Raw genomic sequence first — 26,307 nt, 5'->3', positions numbered from 1 at the left:
ATTTGATGGGAGATTTGCATAAACCAGATTTGATAGTCTCCAAGAAAGAGGAAGTGATCGCTGGAGAGGGGTGGAGGAAACATGGCACAGCAGCTGCTTGGCAGGTGGAAGGTCCAGGTTCAATTCCCAGCATCTCCAAAGGATCAGGTAATAGGAAACATTCTGAGATCCCGGAGAGCCCCTGACAGTCAGAGAAGACAACCCTGATCTTGATAGACCAAGGGTCTGACTCAATATACGTTCATGTGATGTTATGGGTGCAATTTTAGCACAAAACAACCTCATTAAAAAGACACTAAGAAAGTCACAAACAATCATATTGATGCAGCAAGTGAAGGGCCTGAATGTTACAGCTTCCTGGTGAACACATATGGAGACTGCAGAGCAACATAAGTGCCGCTGTAGCTGGCTCATGTCCCCAGATTGTGTTACCCCTTATTGTGGCATAAACCTATTATCCTCTCTCTCTTCCAGGGTAAACTTTGCCGTATAATGTTTCTGCTGACCATACTTGAAACTCCAATACCTGGTTTTATATTGGGGTAGGCTGTTTGTCCTACATTTGGAGTTGGCATTCCACAAGCTAATAGTGTTGCAGTCTCCAGGGCTTTTTTTCTGGGAAAAGAGGTAGTGGAACTCAGTGGGTTGCTCTCGGAGAAAATGGTCACATGGCTGGTGGCCCCGCCCCCTGATCTCCAGACAGAGGGGAGTTCAGATTGCCCTCTGCGCCGCCGAGCGGCGCGGAAGGCAATCTCAACTCCCCTCTGTCTGGAGATCAGGGGGCGGGGCCACCAGCCATGTGACCATTTTCAAGATGTTCCAGAACTCCGTTCCACCGCGTTCCAGCTGAAAAAAAGCCCTGGCAGTCTCATTGAACATTAAAATTCAGATCTGGTGACAAAGCTCTTATTTTTGCAGGGATGCTTATGTTTTATATTGCTTCCATCTGTGAGCACAGACATCATAAAGGGCCATGAAAAGAGCCTGCCAATCAACCTAAGCTATTCATTTCAGCTCTGAATGCCTCACAGGCAAAAGTGTTTCCAGCGTGATACCCCAAATATGCCTCCAGGCTCCACATTCAGTCCTCAGGGCCTTGCATGTTCCTAGCAGCCTTCTTATGCAAATGCTTAATCTATGCACTTCTGGGACATCCTCTAATGACAGAGCAAAGATCTGGAACAACTGACACATTCAAAATCCCAGAGATGAGTCAGTTTTTCTACGGTCTGGATGGCAGCCTTTGGAAGATAATTACAGCTAAGGCTTAACTATAGTCTTGAAATCCCAAAGTAACAGATCAGTTTCTGAGAAACTGAACGTCTCTCATCCATTTGCTTTTGGTGCTATTAGGACAGAAAAGGATTCCAATGGGCGGGGAGGAGAGGCAATTTCACCTGGGCTATGCAACAACGCTTAAGCAAACATCACCAGTAAAACATTTCCAGACAGTGAGGCTGTGTTATCAGGGGCACCTTTGTTTGCCCACCTGCAGCCTTTCCCTGCCTCATTTATCTCAGCAATACTTTATCCAGCAGCTAAAGGATGCGAGCATAAAAAAGATGCAAAGCATACACGTGCCAAAACTCCTGGGACTATAGAACTACCAGCTGCTTGAGTCCATGGGATTACGTCCACTTCTAGGGAAGAAAGGTGCGAAACATCATTAGCCAGCCTACGCAGATCTGGGATGTTTCTTCCTCTGTTTCGGGCATTTACCTGGGTGAGACCTTTGGTAAGTGTCAAAGAGCTCTTGATCTGTGGTTTGTCGCTGGAGGCCCTGAGCAAGCTGGACTTCTGAATCAGCACCAGCCCAGGAAGTTGGAACATTGTATTTTGTACCCTTTTTTCCTAGCAATTTTTGTATTTATTTTGTAAGCCAAAATAAATGGGAGCAGTGGGTATAAATGCCTATACATATTCCAGCAGCACTGAAATGGGCCTTTAAGATGCAGAGATTTGTTCGTTTGCTCGTTCATTCCCTTCATTTATACCCCTTTTCCTCACAATGGGGGCCCAAAATGGCTTACAATATTCTCCCCGTCTCGACTACAATCCAGAGAGGTTGGTTAGGCTGAGAGTGTGTGACGGGCAAGGTGAGCATTCAGCACATTTCACACAAAGAGGAGACAGACATAGCGAGAGAATGGCGTGTCAAAAGCCAGCGAATGCAGATCTGCACCAAGTCATTCTTCTGGAACTTTCCCCTTCCTCTGCTGTGAATAGTGGCTACTCATGCTTAATGGAACAAGCAGTTCAGGATGTGGCAAAGGAGAGACTGGAAACAGGTTCACAGTTTAGGATCACCTGCTGTACCAGCTAAAGACGTTCTGCTGCCATCTTAATGTACTCTGCTGGTCTGTACCAGCAAAGGTGCTCAGGAGCAGAATAGGGTTACAAACTGAACCCTGCAATGCAGGGCTTTTTTTCAGCTGGAACATGGTGGAACGGAGTTCCGGCCCCTCTTGAAAATGGTCACATGGCCAGTGGCCCCGCCCCCTGATCTCCAAACAGAGGGGAGTTTAGAATGGATTGCCCTCGGCGCCAGTGGAGGGCAATCTAAACTCCCCTCTGTCTGGAGATCAGGGGGCGGGGCCACCGGCCATGCAACCATTTTCACCGAGGGCGATTTAAACTTTAAAAAACTCCCCCCTTGTTCCAGCTGACCCAAAGTGACATCACTGTGTGGTCCTGGGAGCATGCATGCACTTTGCGCATGTGCATGTGGTACCAGGGGCACCACTTCCTGCCAAGAGTTGCCCCCTGTGCTAGCAACCCACTGAGTTCCACCACCTCTTTTCCCAGAAAAAAAGCCCTGCTGTAATGGAAGTTTAAGAAAGCTGTAACTTTTCCCCTCAGAAGGAGCCTCACAAAGAGCGCATGGGAGGACACCTGCGGCTTTTTCCTGCTGAAGGGATTGCTCCAATCTGCATCTGCAGCTCAGTACTCCGGCAACAACATTAAATGGCAACATTTTTTTTAAAAAGACCACCAAACCAAGAACCAAGAAGAAATGCAGGCATACAGGCGGTGAGCAACAATTGCCATAGGTATTGTGCAGAACACGTGACTGAATGGCCAGGAAAGCCTGAGGAAGGAGAGATCAATTCATCAATATTTGGGGCAAACGAAAATAAAAAACCTTCCCTTAACAGCGGAAGATAATGCGATTGGGGGTGGGAGGGGCCAGAAGAAATTTCCAGAGCTTCCTTCATCAAAAGTCCAAGTAGCAAGGGAGTTCGGCCCAGATATCTACCGCAAAGGACAGATTGTCCCAAGCAAATTGGGACAATAAAAGTCTATGAATAATAATAACACTCGATTTATATACCACCCTTCAGGACAACTTAATGCCCACTCAGAGCAGTTTACAAAGTATGTCATTATTATCCCCACAACAACAAACACCCTGTGAGGTGGGTGGGGCTGAGAGAGCTCTAGAGAGCTGTGACTGACCCAAGGTCACCCAGCTGGCTTCAAGTGGAGGAGTGGGGAATCCAACCCGGCTCTCCAGATTAGAGTCCCGCGCTCTTCACCACTACACCAAACTGGCTCTTAACCACTACACAAAACTGGCGTACACCAAACTTTGAAATGGTCCATAAGGGAAAATATTGGATAGAGATCCCCTCCCCCCCCCCACCCAAAAAAAGAGTGAGAAAAATTTGATTAGGGTGTGAACTGTCTTGAGCTTTCCCAGAACATCATGTCCAGCGCTGTACTTCTGGAAATCCCCCAAACTTTTCTCCCCCCCCCCCCCCACCATAGTATCTACTCGAGGGGAGGCTTAAAGTTATTTAAACTCTGTGGGAACGGTCACATTTGCACCACAAGAAAAACTCTTCATGTTGCTGATGGGGGGGGGGCGGGAGGAGTCCTAGGATTGTCTTTACAGATGGCCCAATGGCGCCATCTGTAGCCCAAAAGTGTTATAATTCCAGTACATTTTCTCTCCTGGCACTCACAGTATGACAAATTCCAGCTACCCACACCGGACAAACCATAGGAAATAAATCATAATTTTAGGAACCCTGAAGCACTTTAGAGTCTGTTCAAAGCACTTCATGTACACTGCCTCTGTGATCCTTCCAATAATCTTATAAAGCCAGATAGATCAAGATGGGTAGCTGTGTTAGGCTGTCTGTAGCAGTAGAAAAGAGCAAGAGTCCAGTAGCACCTATAAGACTAACAAAATTTGTGGGTGGGTATGAGCTTTTGTGAGCTACAGCTCACTTCTTCAGATATCTTCACGTATCTGAAGAAGTGCGCTATGGCTCACGAAAGCTCATACCCTCCCACAAATTTTGTTGGTCTTATGGGTGCTACTGGACTCTTGCTCTTTTCTACTTATAAAGGCAGGTCAGTGCCGGGTGGAGGTGCAGCAATCTTGCCAGAATTCAGCAGATCTCAGTCTGGTCTTTGATGGGGAATCTCCTCGAAGAGGGTTGCTTAGAACAAACCCCATATTGCAGAGCTCCCTGGGTGGCCTGGGGCAGTCATGCCCTCTCAGCCTAACCCTCCCAACCTTCCTCCAGGGTCTCAGGTCAAGGTCTTTCACATCACCTGCCATCCGATCCTTTTAACTGGAGGTGCTGGGGACCAAAACACCAAGCAGGGTCTGAGCCACAAGTCCCTCCCCTTCTGGGTTCAAGCCCAGAATCCCTGGAACAATTCATTACTAAATCTGAACACATTTCCAAAAGGATACAAAATCAAACCATTCACTTCCTCAGCTGCTACAGAAATCATTCATAGAATCACAGAATCACAAAATTCACTTAACGGTACCTTCTAAAGTGGACAAAAAAATCTCATCAGCTCCCCTTTCCCTGACAGGCACAGGCAATTGTACCAAGTTGGAAATAAATGTCAGTGGAATGTGCCCACATTGGGACAACAGTGAAGTTCTGCTCTTTTGTGGACAATCAGGGCTTTGTTGCACTTTGCTCACCAGAATGGCTGGGGAGCTGCGAAGCAGAAAAGCAATTTGGACAGGCTAACAGGGCCACCCTATGCACAGTAATGCCCTGCTCAGGCCACGGCAACTCTTTTTTGGATTGCACCGAGGCAGCTGATTCTAGAGAACAAAGCACTGGAAGATCTTTAAAAGAAAAATAATTCTCCTGTGATTTTTTAAAACAAATGTTCTAGCAACTCCTGGGAGGAAAGCAGCACATTTCAGGACATTATCTTATACCAAGTCTGACTACTGTTCCACCTGATTTAGGCCGAATCCACACTTCCTTTTTGTTTCTGCACCTTTTTTGCAACCGCAGTGCTGTTCAAGCAGATACTCACATGCTTTCCCATTCCGCGTGTTCCCCGCCATCACCGCGCCACAATTGCGCCTCCTTTCCGTACCACGTGATAATGGCGGAAACCTGTTTTTGCCCGGCCCTTTTTAAAACAAAAATGGGCGTTCATAGCGCATTTGCACAATAAAGAAAGGTCGGTATACCGCAAAACCTACTTTAGTGAGCAGCGGTTTGTGCGGGAAAAGAAACAGATGATGGTCCTTTACCTTACCATCAGTTACTTCCTGCTCTCGGCTTTGAATGGAATCTGGTTCCCCCCTATAAATACTCTGGCTTTTCCCTGGCTCTGCCTACATAAGAGTCAGAATATCAGTATCGCGCAAAATTAACTTTCTTTTTTTAAAAAAGGGAAGTGACGTGCACCATCAACGCTGACAACGGAGGAGGGAACCGCCCACTATAACGCTTTACTCAGTGGTGTGTGGAGAACTGATTGCGCCACGAAGACGCACTGGGAGGGTGAATGTGATGATGCACAGCATGGTAGCGGAATGAACCCAACTGCCATGACTGCGCAAGATAAGCGGATGGTGAGTGCGTGTGGATTCGGCCTTACTATAGCGCACTATGACTAGCAGCATCTTTCTGGGGTCTAGGCACAGAAAGATCTTTTTGGCTGAGATCCTTTAGCTGGAGATTCCAGTGATCAAATCTGGGACTATCTGCCTGCAAAGCAGGAGATCTACTGCTCAGTCACAGCCCCCTCCCTGAATGCTGCTTTATCAACATGGGGAGCACAATATGTATTTGTTTGTCCACCTTTCTACTGGGACCCAAGGCAGATTACAAGTATGATTTGACAAAAAACTTTCAGCCAATCAATAAGCAGATTAAAAGTATGATATCATTTGAATCTAACAGCAGTTAGGCTTATTTTATAGTTTACCCCTATAAAGGCTATAATGGGGATCAGGGGTTTTTTTTGAGAAAAGAGGTGGTGGAACTCAGTGGGTTGCCCTCGGAGAAAATGGTCACATGGCTCGTGGCCCTGCCCCCTGATCTCCAGACAGAGGGGAGTTGAGATTGCCCTACATGCCGCTCAGAAGCGGAGGTCAATCTCAACTCCCCTCTGTCTGGAGATCAGGGGGCGGGGCCACCAGCCATGTGACCATTTTCAAGAGGTTCCGGAACTCCGTTCCCCCGCGTTCCCCCTGAAAAAAAGCCCTGATGGGGATGCCACTGGTGGCCACATACAGCTCTCAACTCAAACCAGTTCAACACTGATAAATAAATCATATGTTGGTCTCAGAAACCTAATTAAAGGATTCCAGAGTTTTCTGCTGAGAGGAGGTTGGTCTCCAAGGCTGGGGGGCCAAAGCCTCCGGGAGACCTGGGGCTTCCAAAGAGGTCCCCTCCAGTTTCCCCCTCAAGGGTTCCTGCCTAATAGGTTGCGGACACAGAGGGCTGTTCCTCTTGGCCTGTGCAAGGGTCACCAAGGATCGGACCCAAGGGAGAAACGTTGCTCAGGAGGAAGTCAAGGTCCCAGCAGGCTTCATCGTACTTTCACTTCACCTGTGGGTGGGGCTCACTGAAGCACCCTGAAGATGTGTGCCCTGCTGAACTCTCCATTTTCTGCCACTGGAAGATTTCAGATTGCAGATCCTGACAGTAGCTGAATCCACCCATCATGCCAGTTGCAGGTAGGACAGCCTCCACCGACGCCATGGCAATCCACAGGGCACAAAGTCACTAACATAAAAAAAATTAAATTGCAACAGCCTACAACAAAAAAACCTTAAAGGATTCCATAGTTGGGCTGTTAGCAGAGTACATTGTTTGCAGTGAAAGTGTGATCATAGGTGGTGCGAGTTAGTTATGCTGGCTGGTGTGAGTGCAGGAGAGAAAATAACAAACCATACACTTGCTTATATTTAGAAAGGAAATAAGAGTTCTTTATTGTAGAAACTCCATACTTTGATAGGAAAAGAGGAGATATAGATCCTATCTACCTATCTAATCTATGGATGAAGCATCCATGGTTGTAACATGGAGAGAAAGCAGAGAAGGTGTTGGCTGTGACAAAGCCAGGAAGAGAAGGATGTCACAAGGAGGAAGTCCTGAGAATAGCAATCAACACATCAAAGGATAGTCAGAACAGATGCCCTGACCTCTCTGTCTTTCTCTTTGGTTTATCCCTCTCTGAAACCTGAGGAAAGAGACAGTGCTCAGTGCTCCTCTTTTGACAAACATACCTTTAATGACTTGCAACCTATGCTAGAGAATGATACTCTTCCCTTGCAAGCATTGGGAGGAAGCCTTTTCTTGCCCACAGAGAGCCCCCTAATCTTAAACAACTTCTCACTCATCATAATGTACTTCCCAACACTGACACTGACTGGGACTAAGGACTGCAATCAAACAAGATGTCAACTATGCCCCCATATTCACTCCGACAACACAATCACTAGACCTAACAACTCCAGTTATTCCATCTCAGGAACGTGGACTTGTTCATTTTCCAGCGTTATATGTGCTATCAAGTGTCAGCAATTCCCTTGCAATATCTATTATCCAAACTTTTCAATTTTCCACAACTGTTATATCTGGTGTATTGTGTTCAAGGTGTTGATCAGTTTGTATTCTAAAATCCCACAAGATCTTGACTTGATCATTTCCCACCTGATGTTCCCATGAATTCTTTGATACTGGTAGATTCAATGACCAATGAATCAGCTTTGCAACCTTGACATGTCTAGCTTTGTAGTCCGTCTGTGCAATTGCTGCATTTGTAAATAAGGTGAGACACAGTTTCATCTTTTTCCTGGCAAAGTCAACATTTTAGATTTTCACTGATTTTCTGAATTTTGGCTTTCATAACATTTGTTTCCAATGCTTGTTTTTGTGCTGTAAAGATCAGACCTTTAGTCTCTTTCTTGATTGTACCTATCTTCAATCATGCCCAAGTTAGGCTGTTGTCACTTTTTCCTTCAATATTTTTTAGATGTTGCCCATGTAAGGATTTGTTCTTCCAGCCTATTTGTTGTTGTTGTTTTTGTTGTTGTTTTTAGAATTATCTGAAACACAATCAGCAATAAGCAGAGGTCACATGTTATTATTGATTGGCCTTGCTAAGCTGATGCACATTTCCATCAGATACCCTCCTCCTCTTCCTCCTCCTCCTCCTCCTTCTAACCCGCCCTCCCTGCAGGCAGACTCAGGGTGGGTCACAACAATATAATAATACAAAAATAGAACATTTAAATACGTCAAAATCAGAATCATCGATATATACAGTGAAACTCCAGATGGCCACCTTCTCCACTCTTCCCAACATAGCATTAAACATTAAAAATCACATTACTCAAAACATTAAAACATTACAAATCACAATACTCAAAAACTAATGGGAGAACATTTTATTCTTCCAGGACGTTCCTTTGCTGACTTAAAAGTGGCTGTCCTCAAACAGAGAAACTTCAAGGGGAGATTACAACAAGAGAATCTGAGTTCATTCACAAGTTCGGAACAATGGAATGCTCCCTCCAGAAGGGGCCTGAAGAGAGAGACAGGATTCTTATCTCCCGAAAGATACTAATTTCTGCTCTGATCTAGCTGCATTGTGTCTTTCTTTACATCCTGATTCCCCGCTTTGCTTTACCCCTCCCACCTTCTGACTGGGTTACAAAGGCTCAGGGATCTCCACTCCATTCTGTATCTGAAGAAGGGAGCTTTATACCCTGAAGATCTTGTTGGTCTCTAAGAGCCAAGCTACAAGTGACAAATGAGCGCAAGTGAACAGGGAGGAATACACGTCAGTCTGTTCACTTGCCGTTCAAGTGTCATTCGTCACTTGTAGCTTGGCCCTAAAGTGCCGCTGGACTCAGATCCTGCTGTTCTACTGCAGACCTACATGGTTACCCACCTAAAACTAATCCAGCACTCTAACCACTGCACATGCTGTCTCTCTTCTCTCCTGAGATCTACCTTTTTTCAAAGACCAGGCCTCATCAGCAAGGCTGGACTGCCCCTCTACCTTTCTGGGAAATGTCCAGCGGGCCACTATGCTGAAGGACCTATTTATTTATTTATTTATTTATTTATTTAATGCCATTTATAGTCCGCCTTTCTCATTGAGACTCAAGGCAGATTACGCAGTGTGAGATTAGTACAGTCAGTTTCAAGGATATTTCCATAAACAATTCCATAGGGTAAATAAACACAATTTTACAAAGACATGGCATTAGCAAGAATCCAACACAGAGTTGAGGAAATGCTGAAAAAGAACATAAGCAATTCTAGGGCTGACATTAGACCACATGAAGCACAGGTAGCTCATAAGAGCACACATTTAAGACAATAGGTAGTAGGTACGGCAACATAGTGGTGAAGTCTATGGTCCCTAACCCATTAGCGAAGCATTTGAGACCCCCTCCCTACAATACTTCCCTCCTATCTGAGTAAAAAGCCTTTTTGAATAATTTGGTTTTGCATCGTTTGCGGAAAGCCAGGAGAGTGGGGGCACTCCTGACCTCCTCAGGCAGGCCGTTCTACAGGGTAGGGGCCACCACAGAGAAAGCCTGTCTATGGGCTGCTGTCGATTTCACCCATGTGCAGGCTGGCACCTGCAAGAGCCCCTGTTCAGATGAGCGGAGCTGCCGTGGAGGAACATAAGGCGTGAGGCGATCTCGTAGGTATGCTGGGCCAAGGCCGTGGAGAGCTTTGTATGTGATAACCACTACCTTGAACTGAGCACGGTAACTGATAGGTAGCCAATGGAGGGACTGTAGGATGGGGGTGATGCTGATGCTCCTGCTCGCTCCTGCTCGCAGTGGCCCGGAGTAATCTTAGTCAAGCAGCCCACATCTGAGCCAAGTGACTCTCACTTGGCCCAGGCTTGCGTTCAGTTCCCAATCCACCCTGGCTAACCAAGCCCCCCCCAACTGTAGACTCCTTCAGACAGGAAAATAAAACTTCTCCCCCCCAGAAAAAGCATCTCAAATACCCTAACCATGTACCAGGGCAGGCAATTTAGACAACACTGCACAATTTAGGCGACGCTACACAATTGCTGGTGTTGCCACTATCACAATGAAAATGAAAGGATTATTCATGCTGAAATGACAAACAGGCCAAAATCTGCTAAGAGAGTGGGATTTCTCCCTCCCCGCCCCCCCCCCCCGCCCCCGCTGCCAGCCGCTTAACTTCCTGCCCTCTTTTGTTCTCCCATTGGCCATTCTTTGCAAATGTACAACACTCTCTCCTGGCTCAGAGAATCAGCCAAGCGCAAACATGTGATTTTGCGTATCCCATATATCTGACCTTGTGCTCTGTGCTTCTCTTAGTGGATCTGGAGGCAGAGAGGGAACCTACCTAAGAGGATGGTGCTGCAGGTAAGGGGACTGGAGGGAGGTGTCCCGTGGGGTGCCGCAGGGCTTGGTTTTGGGCCCGGTACTTTTCAATATTTTTATCAATGATCTGGATGAAGGAGTGGAAGGGCTGCTCATTAAATTTGCTGATGATACCAAATTGGGAGGAGTGGCTGGCAAACACCCAAGAAAACAGAGTTAAAATTTAACAAGACCTGAATACTCTGGAGAAGTGGGCAGTTTTGAATGGGATGCAATTCAACATAGATAAGTGCACAGTATTACATCTGGGCCACAAAAATATGAAGCACAAATACAGGATGGAGGATACACTTCTGGGTAGTAGTGTATGCGAAAGAGATCTTGGGGTAAGAGTGGACTGTAAACTAATTATGAGCAGTCAGTGTGATGTGGTGGCAAAAAGGGCAAACTCAGTCTTGGGTTGTATCAAAAGGGCCACTGCATCGAAATCGCAGGAGGTCACTCATAGCCCCTCTCTATACTGCCTTGGTCAGGCCACACCTGGAGTACTGTGTGCAGTTCTGGAGGCCTCACTTCAAAAAGGATGTGGACAAAATCGAGAGGGTGCAGAGGAGAGCGAAGAGGATGATCAGGGGTCTGGAGACTGAGCCCTACGAGGAAAGTCTAAGGGCCTTGGGAATGTTTAGTTTGGAGAAGAGGAGGTTGAGGGGGGACATGATTGCTCTCTTAAGTATTTGAAAGGCTGTCATTTGGAGGAGGGCAAGGAGCTGTTCCAGTTGGCAGCAGAGGATAGGACCCGAAACAATGGGCTTAAATTACATGCACAAAGGTACCGGCTGGATATTAGGAAGAACTTTTTCACAGTCAGAGTAGTCCAACAGTGGAATCAGCTGCCTAGGGAGGTGGTGAGCTCCCCTTCACTGGCAGTTTTCAAGAAGAGGCTGGATGAATATGTGTCAGGGATGCTTTAGGCTGATCCTGCACTGGGCAGGGGGTTGGACTAGATGGTCTGTATGGCCCCTTCCAACTCTGTCATTCTGTAATTCTGTGAAAGAAAGTATATTTCTAGTTTAGTGAATCATTTCCATGTAATAGGTATTAAAAGGGGCTTGGGGTGTAGTGGTTACAGCACTGGAGTAGAAGCCAGGTTCCAGTCTCCCACCTCGCATGGAGGTTTGCCAGGGGAACCTGGGGCCCGTCACACCCTTTCAGTTTAACCTACTTCACAGGGTTGTTGTTAGGATAAAATGGAGAAGGGGACAGTGTGGTAAGCCCCTTTGGGTCCCCGTGGGGGAGAAAACTGAGGTATAAATGAAGCAAATAAAGGCTTGGACAGCATACAGCATAGAGTGGTAGAGAGTAATACAAGAGTATCTGAGTGTTTATTGTGTTAGATGTTTGTAATATCTTGAACAAATGGCATTTTTATCAGGGTGTAATCTACTTTTTGTCCATAGAATGAGATTCTCTCTGTACACAATTCACATCGTCACACAGATATTTGTTTGTTTGTTTTATTTACTTCATCTATACTCCACCTTTCTGCTCAACGCAGATCCCAAGAGGCTTACATTTTCCCTTTCTCCTCCATTTTTTTATCTTCACACCTGAGAGGGTGTGACTGATAATTTGTGTACAACCTTTCTCCAACAACCAGGATAAATAACTGCTTTATCTTCAGAGTTGAGGGCATTCTGGAACCCTACACAAATGTGAAAAACATACTGTGAGCAGAACCTACAATCCCTACAATCCCAGCTTTCTTTTAAAAATATTCACGTTTATAGCCCTTTGACCGTGATGGCAAAGATAAAGCCCGACTGCATCTGATCAGTGCCTGAAGGAATTTCAGAAGTTAAAAAAAAGGGGCTAGCTGAGGAAGATTTCCATTTGTTGTGGGGCAGTTACCTAAGTTTAAAATGTAAGCTCAAAGATGAGATCTCTTAATGGTATCTTTGGGGAGGGGGGCCAATCTAGAGTTTTTATTTGGTTTTAATCTAGTTTTAATAGCTACTTTAAGTTGCAAGTGGTCTTGAGTAGACATGGGCACGAACCGCATTACGAACCAAAAAAAACCCACGAACCACCTGATCATCTGTTCGTGATCCAGCAGTTCGTGAGGGTCCATGGCCAATGAACCAGAGTTCATTGGAAGCCCAGTTCGTTGCATTTGCCCGCGGTTCGTGAAGCCAGACAGTCAGATACCATCAATCAATTCCCATGGAAACAGAGCTGGGGGGATGCCTGAACTCTGTCTGCACTCCTTCTGTCGCCCTGGAAACCCGAATCGAAGCCCAGCTTACCTTGATTGGTAGGTCTTCCTTCCAACCATGGAGCTGCAAATTGGTTACAATTGGTTACATGGGAGAAGACACCCGGGGGGAGGGAGGGGGGAGGGGGGTGTTCTGTAGCCATGGGCACTCCAATCTCATCCCTGCAAACCCTGATAGGCAGTTCTGACAGCCAACCCCTTGTACACTGGGCCAACGTCAACTGGTGGCTCTGATTGTGTCAAGTGGGAGTTTCCTGGGGGCCTCAGATTGGAGAGGGTATAACTCCAAGATCCCTATTGCAATCTTGACCAAACTTGGTGCTGGCTGGAGGAGAGCTTGCTAAACACTCCCTGGGAATATGGGCTCTCTAAGTCCAACGGGGGCCGTTCTGAGCCCCAAGAACCACGAACCAGTTCGTCAATGGGAAAAGTTCGTTGTGGTTCGGTAGTTCATGTTCGTTAGCAGCACCGAACCACGAACCGCCGATTCATTAATTTTTTTTTTGGTTCATGCCCATGTCTAGTCTTGAGCCAAGAGGAAAAGTGGGGAACAAACATTTTAATAATTTTTTTTAAAGGGACCCAGCAAGAAATCTCTCAAGGGATCCGAAGGAGGCAGAGATAGCAAGATAGTATAATGCAATGGGAAAGAGACTCAACTATGCATCAGAAAGCTAACTCAGTATTTAACGTAAAGGTATTTATTTAATTTATATCCAACTTTTTGAACATTTTGCAATGCCTATATTTTTTAAAGTCAGTTTCAGAAAAAGAAACCCCCCTCTATAAAAACATTACCCTCCACCTAACCTGCCTCACAAAGTTGTTGGCAAGGATCAAATGGAAGGGAGAAGAATGGTGTAAGCCACTATGGATCCCCACTGGGGAGAAAAGTGGTGTAAAAATGAAATAAACTACAGACCAATGCTTTTGTGCCCCCAGAACATGAATTGAATCAAAACTACGTTTAAGCTCCCATAAGTCTGCTCAAGTGGGAAACTTGGTACTAAAAAGTTTCTCTACCAGGGAGTCTCTCTCTTATCATTCTGTTTCTGTACTATTGATGCAACATGCTTTAAAGAAACTGACTGTGATTTTCACAGCCTCGGTTTGAAAGAAAAGCAGGGAAGTGTTTAATGAGTCCAGCCTCCAGGACAGACAACAGAGCCAGCAGCACGCCCATTCAGACGGGAATTGGAATTTTTGGATCATTCTTTGCCCAAAGATAGGAGGGAGAGAGGAAGGTGGATGTAACCAATAAGGTGCAGTGTTTGTTTAGTCCTACATCTTTCTAAAGATGGTCAACCAACACACACACATAAGGTGGGTGTAAGGAACGGCAGATGGGAGACCCTATGAAGTCAGGAAGGGATCATGGCTCAGTAGCAGAGCATTTTTTTCTGCAAAAGGTCCCCGGTTCAATCCCCCGGAGAACCATTGCCAGTCTGAGTAGGCAAAACTGACCTGGGCCTTTTCAGCACCAGTGATAAACTCCTCTCTTTTTGAGTGTTGCCTCCTCAAGGATCAGGTTAGTTTTGGTCACTTATCCTTCTGCACACCACCTTTAATCTTGGTGCAGGTGCAGTCTTTTTTTGTCCGCACTCCCATGAAATAAAGAGGGGTATGTGGTGAGATGGGGATGTCATCGTTGTTGGCATCACTGGTGCTGTTACATCATCACCACCCCCTTTTAAAAAATGTCGTGTGCTCAATTGTGTTATTATGTTATGATGTTATGACATGACATTACATTGACCAACGGCACCTAACACTAAGGTATTAGCAGTAAGAAAAAGCACCAAAAGAGAAATGAAAATGAGAAGAAACCAAAGAAGTACGCATGCGGTATCAGCACAGAAGCCCTTTTCACACTGCTTACCTTGACTCGCAACGACGCGGAACATCGTGCTAAAAACACGAAATATCGCGTTTTCTCGTGCGAGATTTGAACAACATCGTGATGTTCCGCGTTTTTAGCGAGATGTTCCACGTTGTTGCGAGCAAGGTAAGCAGTGTGAAAAGGGCCAGAGTCACCCCAAACACAGAACTTTTAACCCTAAAAGCATAGAAACCTAAAAGAGATCTGTGTAACTACTACAACACAAATTAATCTTCATTATATTCTTACAACGCATTTTATAATGATGTTATAATATCGTAACATTGTTGTTATCACATTGTGTTGGTCCCCCCTTCCCTGGTGCCGGCCTCTGCCTTCCAGCTGTGTGTCGGCCTGTGCGGGGCTCTCCATTTTGGACCACGGGGGGGGGGGCCTGGGGGCCTAAATCCTTAACAACAACGTCTATGAAGAGCATGACTGTCTTTATAGCATCATACCATCATTATGCTTGGCTTAAAAAAAAAAATTCCCTGGTACAGGACAACCATTCTCCCGGTAGATATTTTTGTTTAGGATTTAGGACCTCACCCCCTGCAGTCCAAACTAGAAAGCTCAGCACAGGCTGACAGAGAGCTGGGAGGCAGAGGCTGGAACAGTTGGGGGGGCACAAAGCAACACAATGCGATAACAACAACGTTGTAATGTTATAATGCCATTAAGTTTTCTTCACACAAAAAAAGAAGCATCTTGGGAAAAGAGGGGTTGAGGGAAAGGAAGGGGGAGGGAGGAGCTGAGAGGAGAAAGGAGAGACCAATCAGGGAGGAGTGGTCTGTGGGGGGGGGAGACAGAACAGAGGACGGGGGGGGATTCTGCATGATTGAAAGTGCCGATGGAAAACTGCATCAAGAAAAACACTGGGAAATAAGTGCAGGCAGAAGATCCGAAGAGAAATCTTGAAAACGCTGCAATGAAATCTGAAGGGGGAGTTAAACGTCCGGAATTCAGAAGAAAACCCAAAGAGATATGGGACCCAAAGCCGCAAAAATCGCCTGTGCAGAAACGGCCCTTGATGGACCAGAAACTGTCCATTGTTCATGGTTTTTGTATATTGCCCACAGTGCTTGGTCAGTTCTTCACCAGCTGATAGTGGACCACACCCTTTCCAAAAGCATCATTTACTGTTTTGATGGGACCTTCTTTTCATGTGTACTTTTAAGAGTCATGTTACATAGTTATTTCACAATTGTTTACCCTTCTGACCTGACCTTGTAATCTGTCTCTTTCTCACCCACACATATATAAATAACTGCCAACTGAAAGTAACATTATGCCCCCAATGAAGCGGGCCCTGGCTAAGGACGGCCAATTCCACACTACCTTAGCTCCCGCTTTTCTTGTGCAATGATTGCTCCATCTGTTATTGCACATTCTTCGCTCGTTTGTCCACATCACCCTTTGAATAGCGCTTCTCCTGCGCAATCCGTTTATCACATCCCCTTTCAAAAAGACGGGGAAAGGGGCGGGAAAAACCCGAACGGCCCAGCGTTTTTTTTAAAAAAGGACAAATTGACGCTATATCGACGTGTAATCATCTTGAATCAATGAAGCTGCATTCCCTCCCTTGCCTGTCATTGGTTAATTTTCGGACCAGCCTCTGAAATGGTCAGTTATTGGATCCCCGTGGAGGCTGCAGAGCTTCATTTTGTCTTTGGAAACTTGTCAGCTATGCCTAGCTTGGCGGCACAGTCCGTGTCGTCCGTCTCAAGAGCCATGATTGCAGTGTCACGAGGATTACTAAACATTACTGAATTTAATAAACATATTAAACTGTTCCTCTGATATTTGAGGTCTGTCCGCTAGATTGAAATGAAAGTAATATGATGAGATGTCGACATATCGACACGGTACTTTTTTATTTTTTAAAAAAGGGGTGGGAACAAAGGCAGGGCAGGGAATTGCTCCTTAATTTGGAGGCGGGTCAAGAGAGGCTAGGAAATCAACGGAAGGCGGTTATTCGTCACAAGATAACCCGCAACGAAAGTGCAATGGGCTGTGGCGACGCCATGCCGATTTAATGACGGCTTCGGAGACGACGCGTGTGAACAGATTAAGGAATGGCGCTGCGGAAGCAAAAAACTGCCGCAAGAACGAAGGTAGTGTGGATTCGGCCGACAACTCATTCCACAACTGGGTGCCACACTTTGTTGTTTTATGTCAAAGGCCAATTCCGCACGGCTTACCTGAAGCTGGGACGTTGCGGAACATGCCAGCAAAACCGCGAAAAATCGCATTTTCTCGCAGGAGTTTTGCGCGATGTCGTGCAAAACTTGCACGAGAAAATGCGATCTTTCACGTTTTTGCCGACATGTTCTGCAGCTTCCCAGCTTCAGGTAAGCCGTGCGGGATTGGCCAAAGTTGCACAAATGGTGAGTTCACCAAAATGCAGTAAGCAGCCCTGAGGTCTAATCAGAAGTGCTTTTCAACAGGGGAAGGGAGATCCTCTGTACACCTTATTCATTTACTTTTTTAGTACATTTTTATCCTCCAAGAAGCTTATGGAGGCATACACAGGTCCCACCCCCTCCATTTTATCCTCACAATAACTCTGAGGTAGGTTAAGCAGAGAGGGAGAATGACCGGCCCAAGGTCACCCGGTGAGTCTAAGGGGAGAGGGATTTCACCTGAATCTTCTAGGTCTTAGGCCAACATCCTAATCACTACACCACACTTGGTCTCAATAGGCACTTAGTTGCTGCTTCCTCCATGAAGATATACCCCAGAAAGTCAGACAGACCAGAACCAACAAGTTGAAATTAAATCAAAAGAGTTTTCGACTAAACATTAGGAAGAACTTTTTGACAGTTAGAGCAGTCCCTCTAACAGGCTTCCTCGGGAGGTGGTGGGTTCTCCTTCTGTGGAGGTTTTTAAGCAGAGGCTAGATGGCCATCTGACATCAATGCTGATCCTGTGAACCCAGGCAGATCATGAGAGGGAGGGCAGGAAGAGTTACATCTGTGCTTGCTTCTTGTGGCCCCTTCTTACATGCCCAGGCTGATCGCCACCTTGGGGTCAGGTAGCAATTTTCCCCAGGCCAGTTTGGCGAGGGATTCTGACGGTGTTTTGCCATCTTCTGGGTATAGAGCAGGGGTCGCTGGGTGTGTGGGGGGGAGTGAATTTCCTGCATTGTGCAGAGGGTTGGACTAGATGACCCTGGAGGTACGCTCCAACCCTATGATTCTATATATGCCCCGTCATGCTGAAGTTCTGCACTTTGGGGCTCTTCCAGATGAAAAGACCCAGCTTCAATAAAAGGGCTGGGCATGCCAAAGGCCACGACCCTTCAGGTCTGAGAAACACTCACACACCACAGAAAATATAGGAAAGGGAAAGCAGAAAATGTTGCTTTGTCTCCCAAGGTCTGAATCTTCTGGCGCTGCCAGGAGCTAGGTACAGAGTACGTTGCTGTTCCATTATCTTATAAAAAAGTTCTTTTGTAAGTGCCTCAAGCAATGGGAGCAAAATGTCAAGTATATCTTCTTATAAAAACGGCTTCTTTCATGAACAGGGAGGATTGTTCATAGAGGAATGTTGTCCTTTGCCTCATTATGCATTATATAAAATTACTGCCTGAATCTGAGCCACTGTTGCATCCCAGCAAAGCACTGGTTCACAAGGACCATGGGAAGGTCACGGGAGGTTGAAATGGGAGTTTGAAAGCTCAAATAAGAGGGTATTGGATTGCAAGGTTGCAGAACAGCCTGTTTGAAGATCAAGATAACAGAGGGCGATATAGTTTCAGGTGGGTAGCCATGTTGGTCTGTATTAGAAGAGCAAGAGTTGGGTTCAGCAGCACCTTAAAGACCAATTAGATCTCCAGGAAATGAGCTTTCAAGAGTCAAGGCTCTCTCTATAGTGTTTTACGTACATAGTTACATAGGGACAGCTCCATGAATATCAGAAAGGTTATTCCAAAAAAGATCACAAATAAACCTGTTGCAATTTGGAGTGCATTGCAAGACGTTTTAAAGGGGCAACGCTCTGGCTAGGAGGCAGGCACTACAGTACCACATACTAGCCTGAAATCATTCCTGTTGCCGTCTCTAACAAGGACCTCCAGGGAAGCAGAGAAGTTCCTTTGGTGGTCGGCAGGGCTTTTTTTCATGGGGAACGTGGTGGAACGGAGTTCTGGAACCTCTTGAAAATGGTCACATGGCTGGTGGCCCCGCCCCCTGATCTCCAGACAGAGGGGAGTTTCGATCGCCCTCCACGCCGCTGAGCGGCGTGGAGGGCAATCTTAACTCCCCTCTGTCTGGAGATCAGGGGGCGGGGCCACCAGCCATGTGATCATTTTCTCCAAGGGCAACCCACTGAGTTCCACCACCTCTTTTCCCAGAAAAAAAGCCCTGGGGGTCGGTGTGTCCGTTCCTACATTACACTTAAAGATCGAGTCCGTTTATCCCACACATGTCCAATTTCTTTCTCCCCCTCAGAGGCGCCCCTGGAGAATTTCCCTTTCTGTTTCCAGTAGATGGAGGTTCACTGCATTATTCTGTTGCAGCATTTCACTGTCCCTCCTTTCCCCCCCACAGTTTGAAGCCTCACGCCCAGATGGGCTGTGTCCTGGCTGGAGTGTGCGAGTCAAAGGTGAAACGAGCTCCAGCACTAATACGTAAGTCCACTTTCTCCAGCCATTTCTGTGTGGGGTGGGGCCATGGCTCAGGGTTAGGACATCTGGTCTGCATACAGAAGGTCCCTTGAATAACCGGCCTCTCCAGTTAAAAGGATCAGACAATAAAATGATGTGAAAGATCTCCACCGAAGATCCTGGAGACCTGCCTTTTGCCACTCAGTGTAGACAATACTGAGCTTGCTAGACCGATGGCCTGACTCAATATAAGGTAGCTTCATGCATCCATGCACCCAAGTACTGTCTGCTTTAAGGGTCCTTGATGGATTTTTCTCTCCCTCCCCTAAATCTCTTTTGCAGGTTTCAGATTAATTTCCTCTGTGACCCAGGAGAACAGGTAGCCCTCCACTTTAACCCTCGCTTTGCAGACTCTGTTATCATCTGCAACTCCTTTCTCGACAACTGCTGGGGGCAGGAAGTGGTGACTGACACTTTCCCTCTAGAACCCAAGGAGCCTTTCCAGGTAAACTCAGAGCCTCCAAACACCCTTCCTGTGCACACACAACCACATAACACCCAGTGTAGCAAACCAGAATCTGTTAAAAAAACTGTCCATGCTGGGCTGCAAGACCACAGGAACTGAGGCAATGATCCCAACAGAAGGTGAAGCAGATCCTGGTAGAACAGCAAGGTTTATGATGGAAGTGGTGGAGAGCCAGTGAGGAACAAGGTAAGAATTCTGATCAAGGAACAAGTATGATGGAGAACTGAAGCCAAAGTCAGGAGTAACCAAGCCTGTAGCTAGGCAGGCAATCTACTCAAAGCAAGGATCATTAGAGAGAAGTCCCAATACAGGAAGGGACAAGACTAGAAAGTAGGTGAGCATACCCAAAGGGAAAGCTGGGGAAGCTCACAAGCATGAAAACACAGGATGGAACCACAAGGCAGGCATTTGAGCACAAGTTCAGGGACCCAAGTCTGCCCCAAGGGAGTATTTATGGGTACTTCCAGGTCAGCAGGAAGTAGTAGTGTTGCTACAGGAGGGGCAGTGTTGGACAGTGCCCTGTTCTTCATCGGGTCCCCAAAAGGATAACCAACCAGCTCTGCTAAATTGACAATGTAAATACCAGCAAATCTCAGTGCTTTCCCTTGCATGGCAACACAAGAAAAACTTCTCCATCACAGTGGCCATTTTCACACTGCTTACCAGACACGGAACATCGCCTGAGCTCCTGGAACAACCGTGTCCTCCTGGCGCGATTTTGCACGAGAACAGTTCTCGCGCAAAATTGCCCCAGGAAGATGTGGTCATTCCAGGAGCTTGGTGCGCTGTTCCATGCCCGGTAAGCAATGTGAAAACGGCCAGTGTTGCTAATCTAGGGGCACACCTCAGTGTTGTGGCCAGTTGTCTGGCACAGTGGATGGGCTCCGCTGTGATTGTGCAAGTCAGTCAGTTCCATGGCGTTTTAACCAGAGACAAAGTTGCCTGTCTTTCAGATTGAAATCTACTCTGACCAAAACTACTTCCATGTTTTTGTGGATGAAAACAAAGTCCTTCAATATGAGCACCGACACAAGCAACTCTCCACCATCTTCAAAGTGCAGATTCTAGATGACATCCAAATTTCCTCCGTGGAGGTCACCAGACGAGGTCTCTACTAGTGGATGAAGCAGAGCCAAAAGAGGCCGCCTTCCTTGTCGAGAAAGTGGTCATCTTGTAAAATCCCCCCTTACCTACTGACCCTCCACGTCCCTCAAGGAGAAGACTGGCCAGGGGTGGAATCCTCACTCAGAAAAGAAGGTAGGTCCCCACAGAGGACTGCTATCAAAGTGCTCTAATCCAGATTAGTACCATGGACCACGAACACAAAACCAAAATTAAGTACAGAGCCAATTACTCTGTAATAAGTATATTAAATGTGTTTGTAATCTTTTGACTGATGTAAAAAAAAATCAACCCAAATTAAATTTTCTAAGTATGTTTACTGCGGTTAATCTAAAACAAGGAAAAGGTCAAACAATGAAAACGAGTAAAAGGTTCAGTGGGTGCCCGAGACAATGACAAGTAGGGAGGCAGAACCTGCACTGGAGCTGCCTCGAAGTTCACTCCGAAACCAGGCTTATAGATGTGGCTGGTGCCACCATATAGGGAGGTCAGGCAACGGCCCCTCAGAAACTCAGACCCAGAACCCTCCCTAATCCACCCTCTTTGATGCCCTTCCAGCTCTTTGGAGACTGGCAGGGAGTCAGATTAAACATCACCAAAGTGAGAACATGTTGTATAATTAACTCATAGTATTTTGTGCCAATGTGGATCTAGCTTAAACAGAGATTTGACAAATTCACAGGAAGTCAAATGATCTATTAGTGGCAGTTAGCCACAGTAGCTTAAGTCTATGTCCAGACGAAGTTTACCTCAGAATTCCAGTTGCTGGAGACAAAAGTGGACTTCATTTTATTATCCCAGCCTACCTTCAAGGGGCTCAGATCAGCATCCATGGCCTAACTTACCTTGCTGGATGGTTGTGTGGATGAAATGTAGTAGAAAATGGAGTGGGGCCTAGGCCACAAGCAGATTTCCTGGCTAAGTGAGGGTTTGAACTTGTCCTAGTTTGACACTGTAACCAAGGAGGTGGGGTAGGAGTTAGGCTGGCATAGGTGTTTGACACTGTAATCACAAAGTGGACACATGAATACGTGAAGCTGCTTTATACTGAATCAGATCTGGGGTGCCTGGTCCCCTTCTCCTCTTGGCGGGAGGGATCCAACACTTACCTTCCCGGTGCTCCTGGGACCGTCCTCACTCATGTCCCCACACCAGTGCTATGACATCACTTCCAGGAAGTGACATCATCATGCAAGACTGAAGTGTTACCTGAATTGGTCTCCTTGTGAGTAATAGAATTGTGAGGGCAATTAGCAGCAAGGAAGATGGCTATGTGAGAAGGGTAACGACAGGATCTTTTAACCAATTTTTACGGAGTCCCTTCCCAGATGGCAGACAAGGCTGGTGTTTTAGTTCAAAGAGCAATCTTTTATTAAAGAGGAAAAACACATGCACACACAGGAGTAGAAAGGTGGAATATAAATGGCATTAAATAAATACATAAATAAATAAAATGGTTACACACACATACAGAGTCCTAGGAAGCTAGCCAGAAGTTGGAATAGAGTGAGGGAAGGTAAGTATATCAACCTATCCTGAAGAGTAGTCCAGTCCATGAAGGAAGAGAGTAGATTCAAACGTCCAGCGTCTTCAGGCAAGAGAGCAAGAGGCTCAGGGCAACCTCAAGGGAACAGCGCTTCAGATCCAATAAGTGTGCTTGATTTGAATGGGGCAAGGGTCCTATTCTTATATGGCAAAGCTTGCCTTGAGGTGGGAGAGCCCTCCCAATGGTTGGAACAAAGACTCCAACGGTCAGTTCCTGGGAATAACAAAAGTTTGATTACCTTGATTACTGGCTGCGTGCTGGGTTTGTAAAAGAGAATGCAACGTCTCTCCTGGAACTGCACAAAAGGGGCAGTTTGTTAATGGGTTCCACCAGAGCTAAGTTGATGAATTTAGTTGGGGAATGTACCTTTCCCAGGAATGAATTATAAAACCTTATGAGTGCGCATTGATTTCTCCTCAATCATGGGCTGGGGATCTCATCACGGAAGGAGGGAAAGGAATGTGCTAAGTGGGAAGACACTATGAGACCTTTCTTGCTCTGGTCTGACTCCACCTGGAACTGAGAGGACTGTAAACCACTCACTGCTGGTCACTCTGCATTTACATTTGCCTAGATCTCCTGGGCGGGACTCAGCAACTGCTAGCTGGAATTCCCGTTTGCAAATCAAACTGCATTTAATCCAGGGGCCTTGTGATTTTATATCACAGGTAGCTATATTAAATAGCTATTAAACATGGTGGAGGCTGGGCTGACTGCTTACAGAGGAGCTTGCGTGCTCTCAGGACAGTGTGACGACATCAATAACATCATCGTGCCAGCTCCAGGAGCATGCCCGGGAGGCCCATTCCCTGCCTTCCCCCCCACCAGCCAGGTAAGTAGTGGTGAGGGGCAAAAGGTAGGCATGGAGCACACACACCCCCGCCCCCACCGAGGGAATGAGATCAGACCCTTGGTCCATCAAGGTCAGTATTGCCTACTCACACTGGCAGCAGTTCTCCAGGGTTTCAGGCTCTTCCACATGATCTACCACCTGATCCTTTCAGCTGGAGATGCCATGATTGAACCTGGGACCTCCCACATGCAAAGCGCATGACCCTTCCCTTTGGGGATGGGACAAGGCATTCAGCTCCCCCTTAACCGTAACTTTTAGAAAAACCCTTTGCTTGGTAGTCACCAACATGCTTTCCCACTGCCAGCTTGTTGACAGTCAACACCACGATACAAAGGTCAACTTGCCCTGGTGCTCAAACCACCTCCCTTTCTTCCTGAAATATCCATAAGATTCTTTACTTCTCCATAAAACAATCCAGCCCAGCCTATTGCGAAGTGACCTTTCCCTACTCCCGTATTTCTTGGAGTCCTTCCATAACAGAAGAATTTTCTTTCCCTGGCATTAAGAGCCACACAGTCCCTCTTAAACTGCCACTGGGGAAAAGGAACTTGCCACTTGCCAAACTTTTGCAGCACTGGGGGCTGTTAATGTGACATGCTGCAAATGGGATCGGACTCAACAATGCAATTACTTCTGCCCTCCAGACTGGAGAATGACTTGTCTGTGTTTTATGGTGTACCTTGAGTTGCTCCTCTGACCCCTGTCAGTGTTGCAAGAAAGAACAATGATGATATGTTCCTTACCAAACCCAGATAATAAAAAGAACTGTTACCTCTCCTACAAGGAAAGGGAACATCTACCGGGGAAGGTAACATCTTTTCAGAATGGGTTTTATCTTCAACGGCCAAAACCATTCTCCCCAGCTCTTATTTATCCTCAGCAACCCAGAGGCAAAGAGGTCAGCCAATCGCAATAAGGAATACTGCAAAGCTTCCATTTACGAGCCTATTAAAAGTTTATGGCATTCCCTAGACCGTGAAGGCCATTAATTGAAAGGAAAATGCTTTCGACAGCACAAACTGTCCTAAAATTGCAGGATGGTCCAGAAGCCATGGCCAAGTTTGCACACACCATTTCCATTTCGTGTGCCTGCCTCCGGATTGAGGCATGAGCCTCAATGTTCTTTTCTATCTCAAGCTAAAATGGATTAAGGAGGAGGCATAAACTCAAGCAAAACTGTCCAGACTTAGACTGGTGTATTGCATGGGCTCAAAAATTGTGTCCCCTCCCACTGGATACAGCCAGTCTAGCTACACCAACCCACAGTACTGCAATCCTTGTGGTTACTACAATGCAAACTATATGGGATTGCCCTTGAAGACAACTCGGAAATTTCAGTTCATATAGAAAGCAGTTGATAGGAAAAAGCAAATTCAGCCATACTCGTGAGATCTTAAGATATCTACATTGGCTACTCATTGTTTTGAAGTTCTATTTCAAGTGCAGGTTTTAACCTTTAAAGCTCTTAATGTCCAGGAACAACACACTTATTGGACCTGGGATGAGGCCCTGAGGGTGCAACATTCATCACAAAGGGACATGCTTTCAGTCCCAAAACCAGTCTCTCTACATGGGACATTTTATATGGGGACGCTCAAGTGTAGGGAGACACAATGTTAGCCAGGAAGTGTAGAGTAAAAAGACAGAACCGCGGAGATCACTCCTCAGAGGGTTTGTTAATTTCATCTTCGCCTCCCAGAAGGCTCTGTCAATTTCACCTCTCTACATGAGGGTAGTTTAAAAAGACAGAGCCTGCAGAGATCCCTCCTCAGAGGGTTTGTTAATTTTATCTTTGCCTCCAGCTCTGTCAGTTTCATCTCTCTACACAAGGATAGTTTTAAAAGACAGAAAGGGCAAAGATCACTCCTCAGAGGGTGTGTTAATTTCATCTTTGCTTCCCTGAACGCTCTGAACCTCTACAATACAACCCCTCTAAGAAGCAATTGCAGCAGTTCTGTCTTTTTAAACTACACTTCCCATCTAACATTGCATCTCCCTGCACTTCTGCGTCATGTCTTGTGTAGAGAGACTCTTGAGAGGTTGGAATGGTTTGAGTTCATATTGGGGCTTTGTTGAGTGGCTGGGCAGGTGTCATGCCTCAGGTGGGGTGAGCCACCTTACGCTGCCACCACTCTGGGATTTAGGGTCCCTTGGGAAGGCCCAGAGTACCCTCCCAACCCTTCTGACCTCCGTAGCTTGGCCAATAAACAGGTGTGAGGAGGACCCAGCAGAGTAACAACAAACAAAAGGATTTATTTACAAGGAAGTCAGTTAATATCAAGCAAACAAGCAAACAAAGAAGCAAGGTGCCTTAGCAACAAGAGATGGGTGAAAGCAAAATAAACCAAAGTCCGTAGCGCGACTGAACTCCCTGTCCCTCGGTCTGCCAGGCCTGCCTTCTCCCCCTACCTGGATGAGGGCCTTCCCCCCCCCCCAAGCAGAAACCTCCCCTGGCCTGCTCCCTGAGAGGAAGAACACAGGCTTTCCCCCTCCCAGACTTATATAGCACCAACCCCCTGTGTTCTGATTGGCCAAAAAGGGTGCCAAAATGGCCCAGGGGCTCCTGGGAATCGTAGGCAGGCCTACTCCCACTGCTAACAGGCTTCTGAGGCCTTGCTAGGCCTTCCCGGCACAGCCACATCATGACAGCAGGTCTTTGGAATGGGCTTAGGTAAGTGCACGGATATGGCTGCATCATCTGTGGTGATCTTGGGGTGGGGGGACGTGAGGCTGATTTAAAAGGGCCTTTGGGAACTGACCTGCCATTGTGCCAAACGAATCTATTGTTGTCAGTTTTCATGACTTTATTTGTACCTCTGGGAACGGATTTGACTGTATGACAGAAAAGCGGTATACAAATATTTTATTTAATTAAAGAAACACACATAAAGTACCTCCAT

General features: G+C 46.4%; 1 protein-coding gene across 1 annotated transcript; it reads left to right on the top strand.

Moving 5' to 3' along the window:
- The first annotated feature begins 14,856 nt into the window (after positions 1-14,856).
- On the top strand, positions 14,857-21,004 carry GRIFIN (galectin-related inter-fiber protein). Its single transcript, XM_054993658.1, has 4 exons — positions 14,857-14,880; positions 19,305-19,384; positions 19,703-19,865; positions 20,840-21,004. Exons 1-4 carry the CDS (start codon positions 14,857-14,859, stop codon positions 21,002-21,004), a joined length of 432 nt encoding a protein of 143 aa, XP_054849633.1.
- The last annotated feature ends 5,303 nt before the right edge of the window (positions 21,005-26,307 follow it).

Source organism: Eublepharis macularius, chromosome 12 (assembly GCF_028583425.1).
Source record: "Eublepharis macularius isolate TG4126 chromosome 12, MPM_Emac_v1.0, whole genome shotgun sequence".
Taxonomy (NCBI): Eukaryota; Metazoa; Chordata; class Lepidosauria; order Squamata; family Eublepharidae; genus Eublepharis; species Eublepharis macularius.
The sequence above is the reverse complement of the archived record's forward strand: the minus strand, read 5'-3'. Positions and strand labels throughout refer to the sequence as shown.

What these genes read in the sequence shown, in the direction of transcription:
- GRIFIN (XM_054993658.1), top strand. Translation starts at nt 14,857, where the DNA reads ATGTTCCACGTTGTTGCGAGCAAG. An exon ending in TCCACGTTGTTGCGAGCAAG is followed by an intron (nt 14,881 to 19,304) that starts GTAAGCAGTGTG and finishes TCCCCCCCACAG; the next exon opens with TTTGAAGCCTCACGCCCAGA. An exon ending in ACGAGCTCCAGCACTAATAC is followed by an intron (nt 19,385 to 19,702) that starts GTAAGTCCACTT and finishes TCTCTTTTGCAG; the next exon opens with GTTTCAGATTAATTTCCTCT.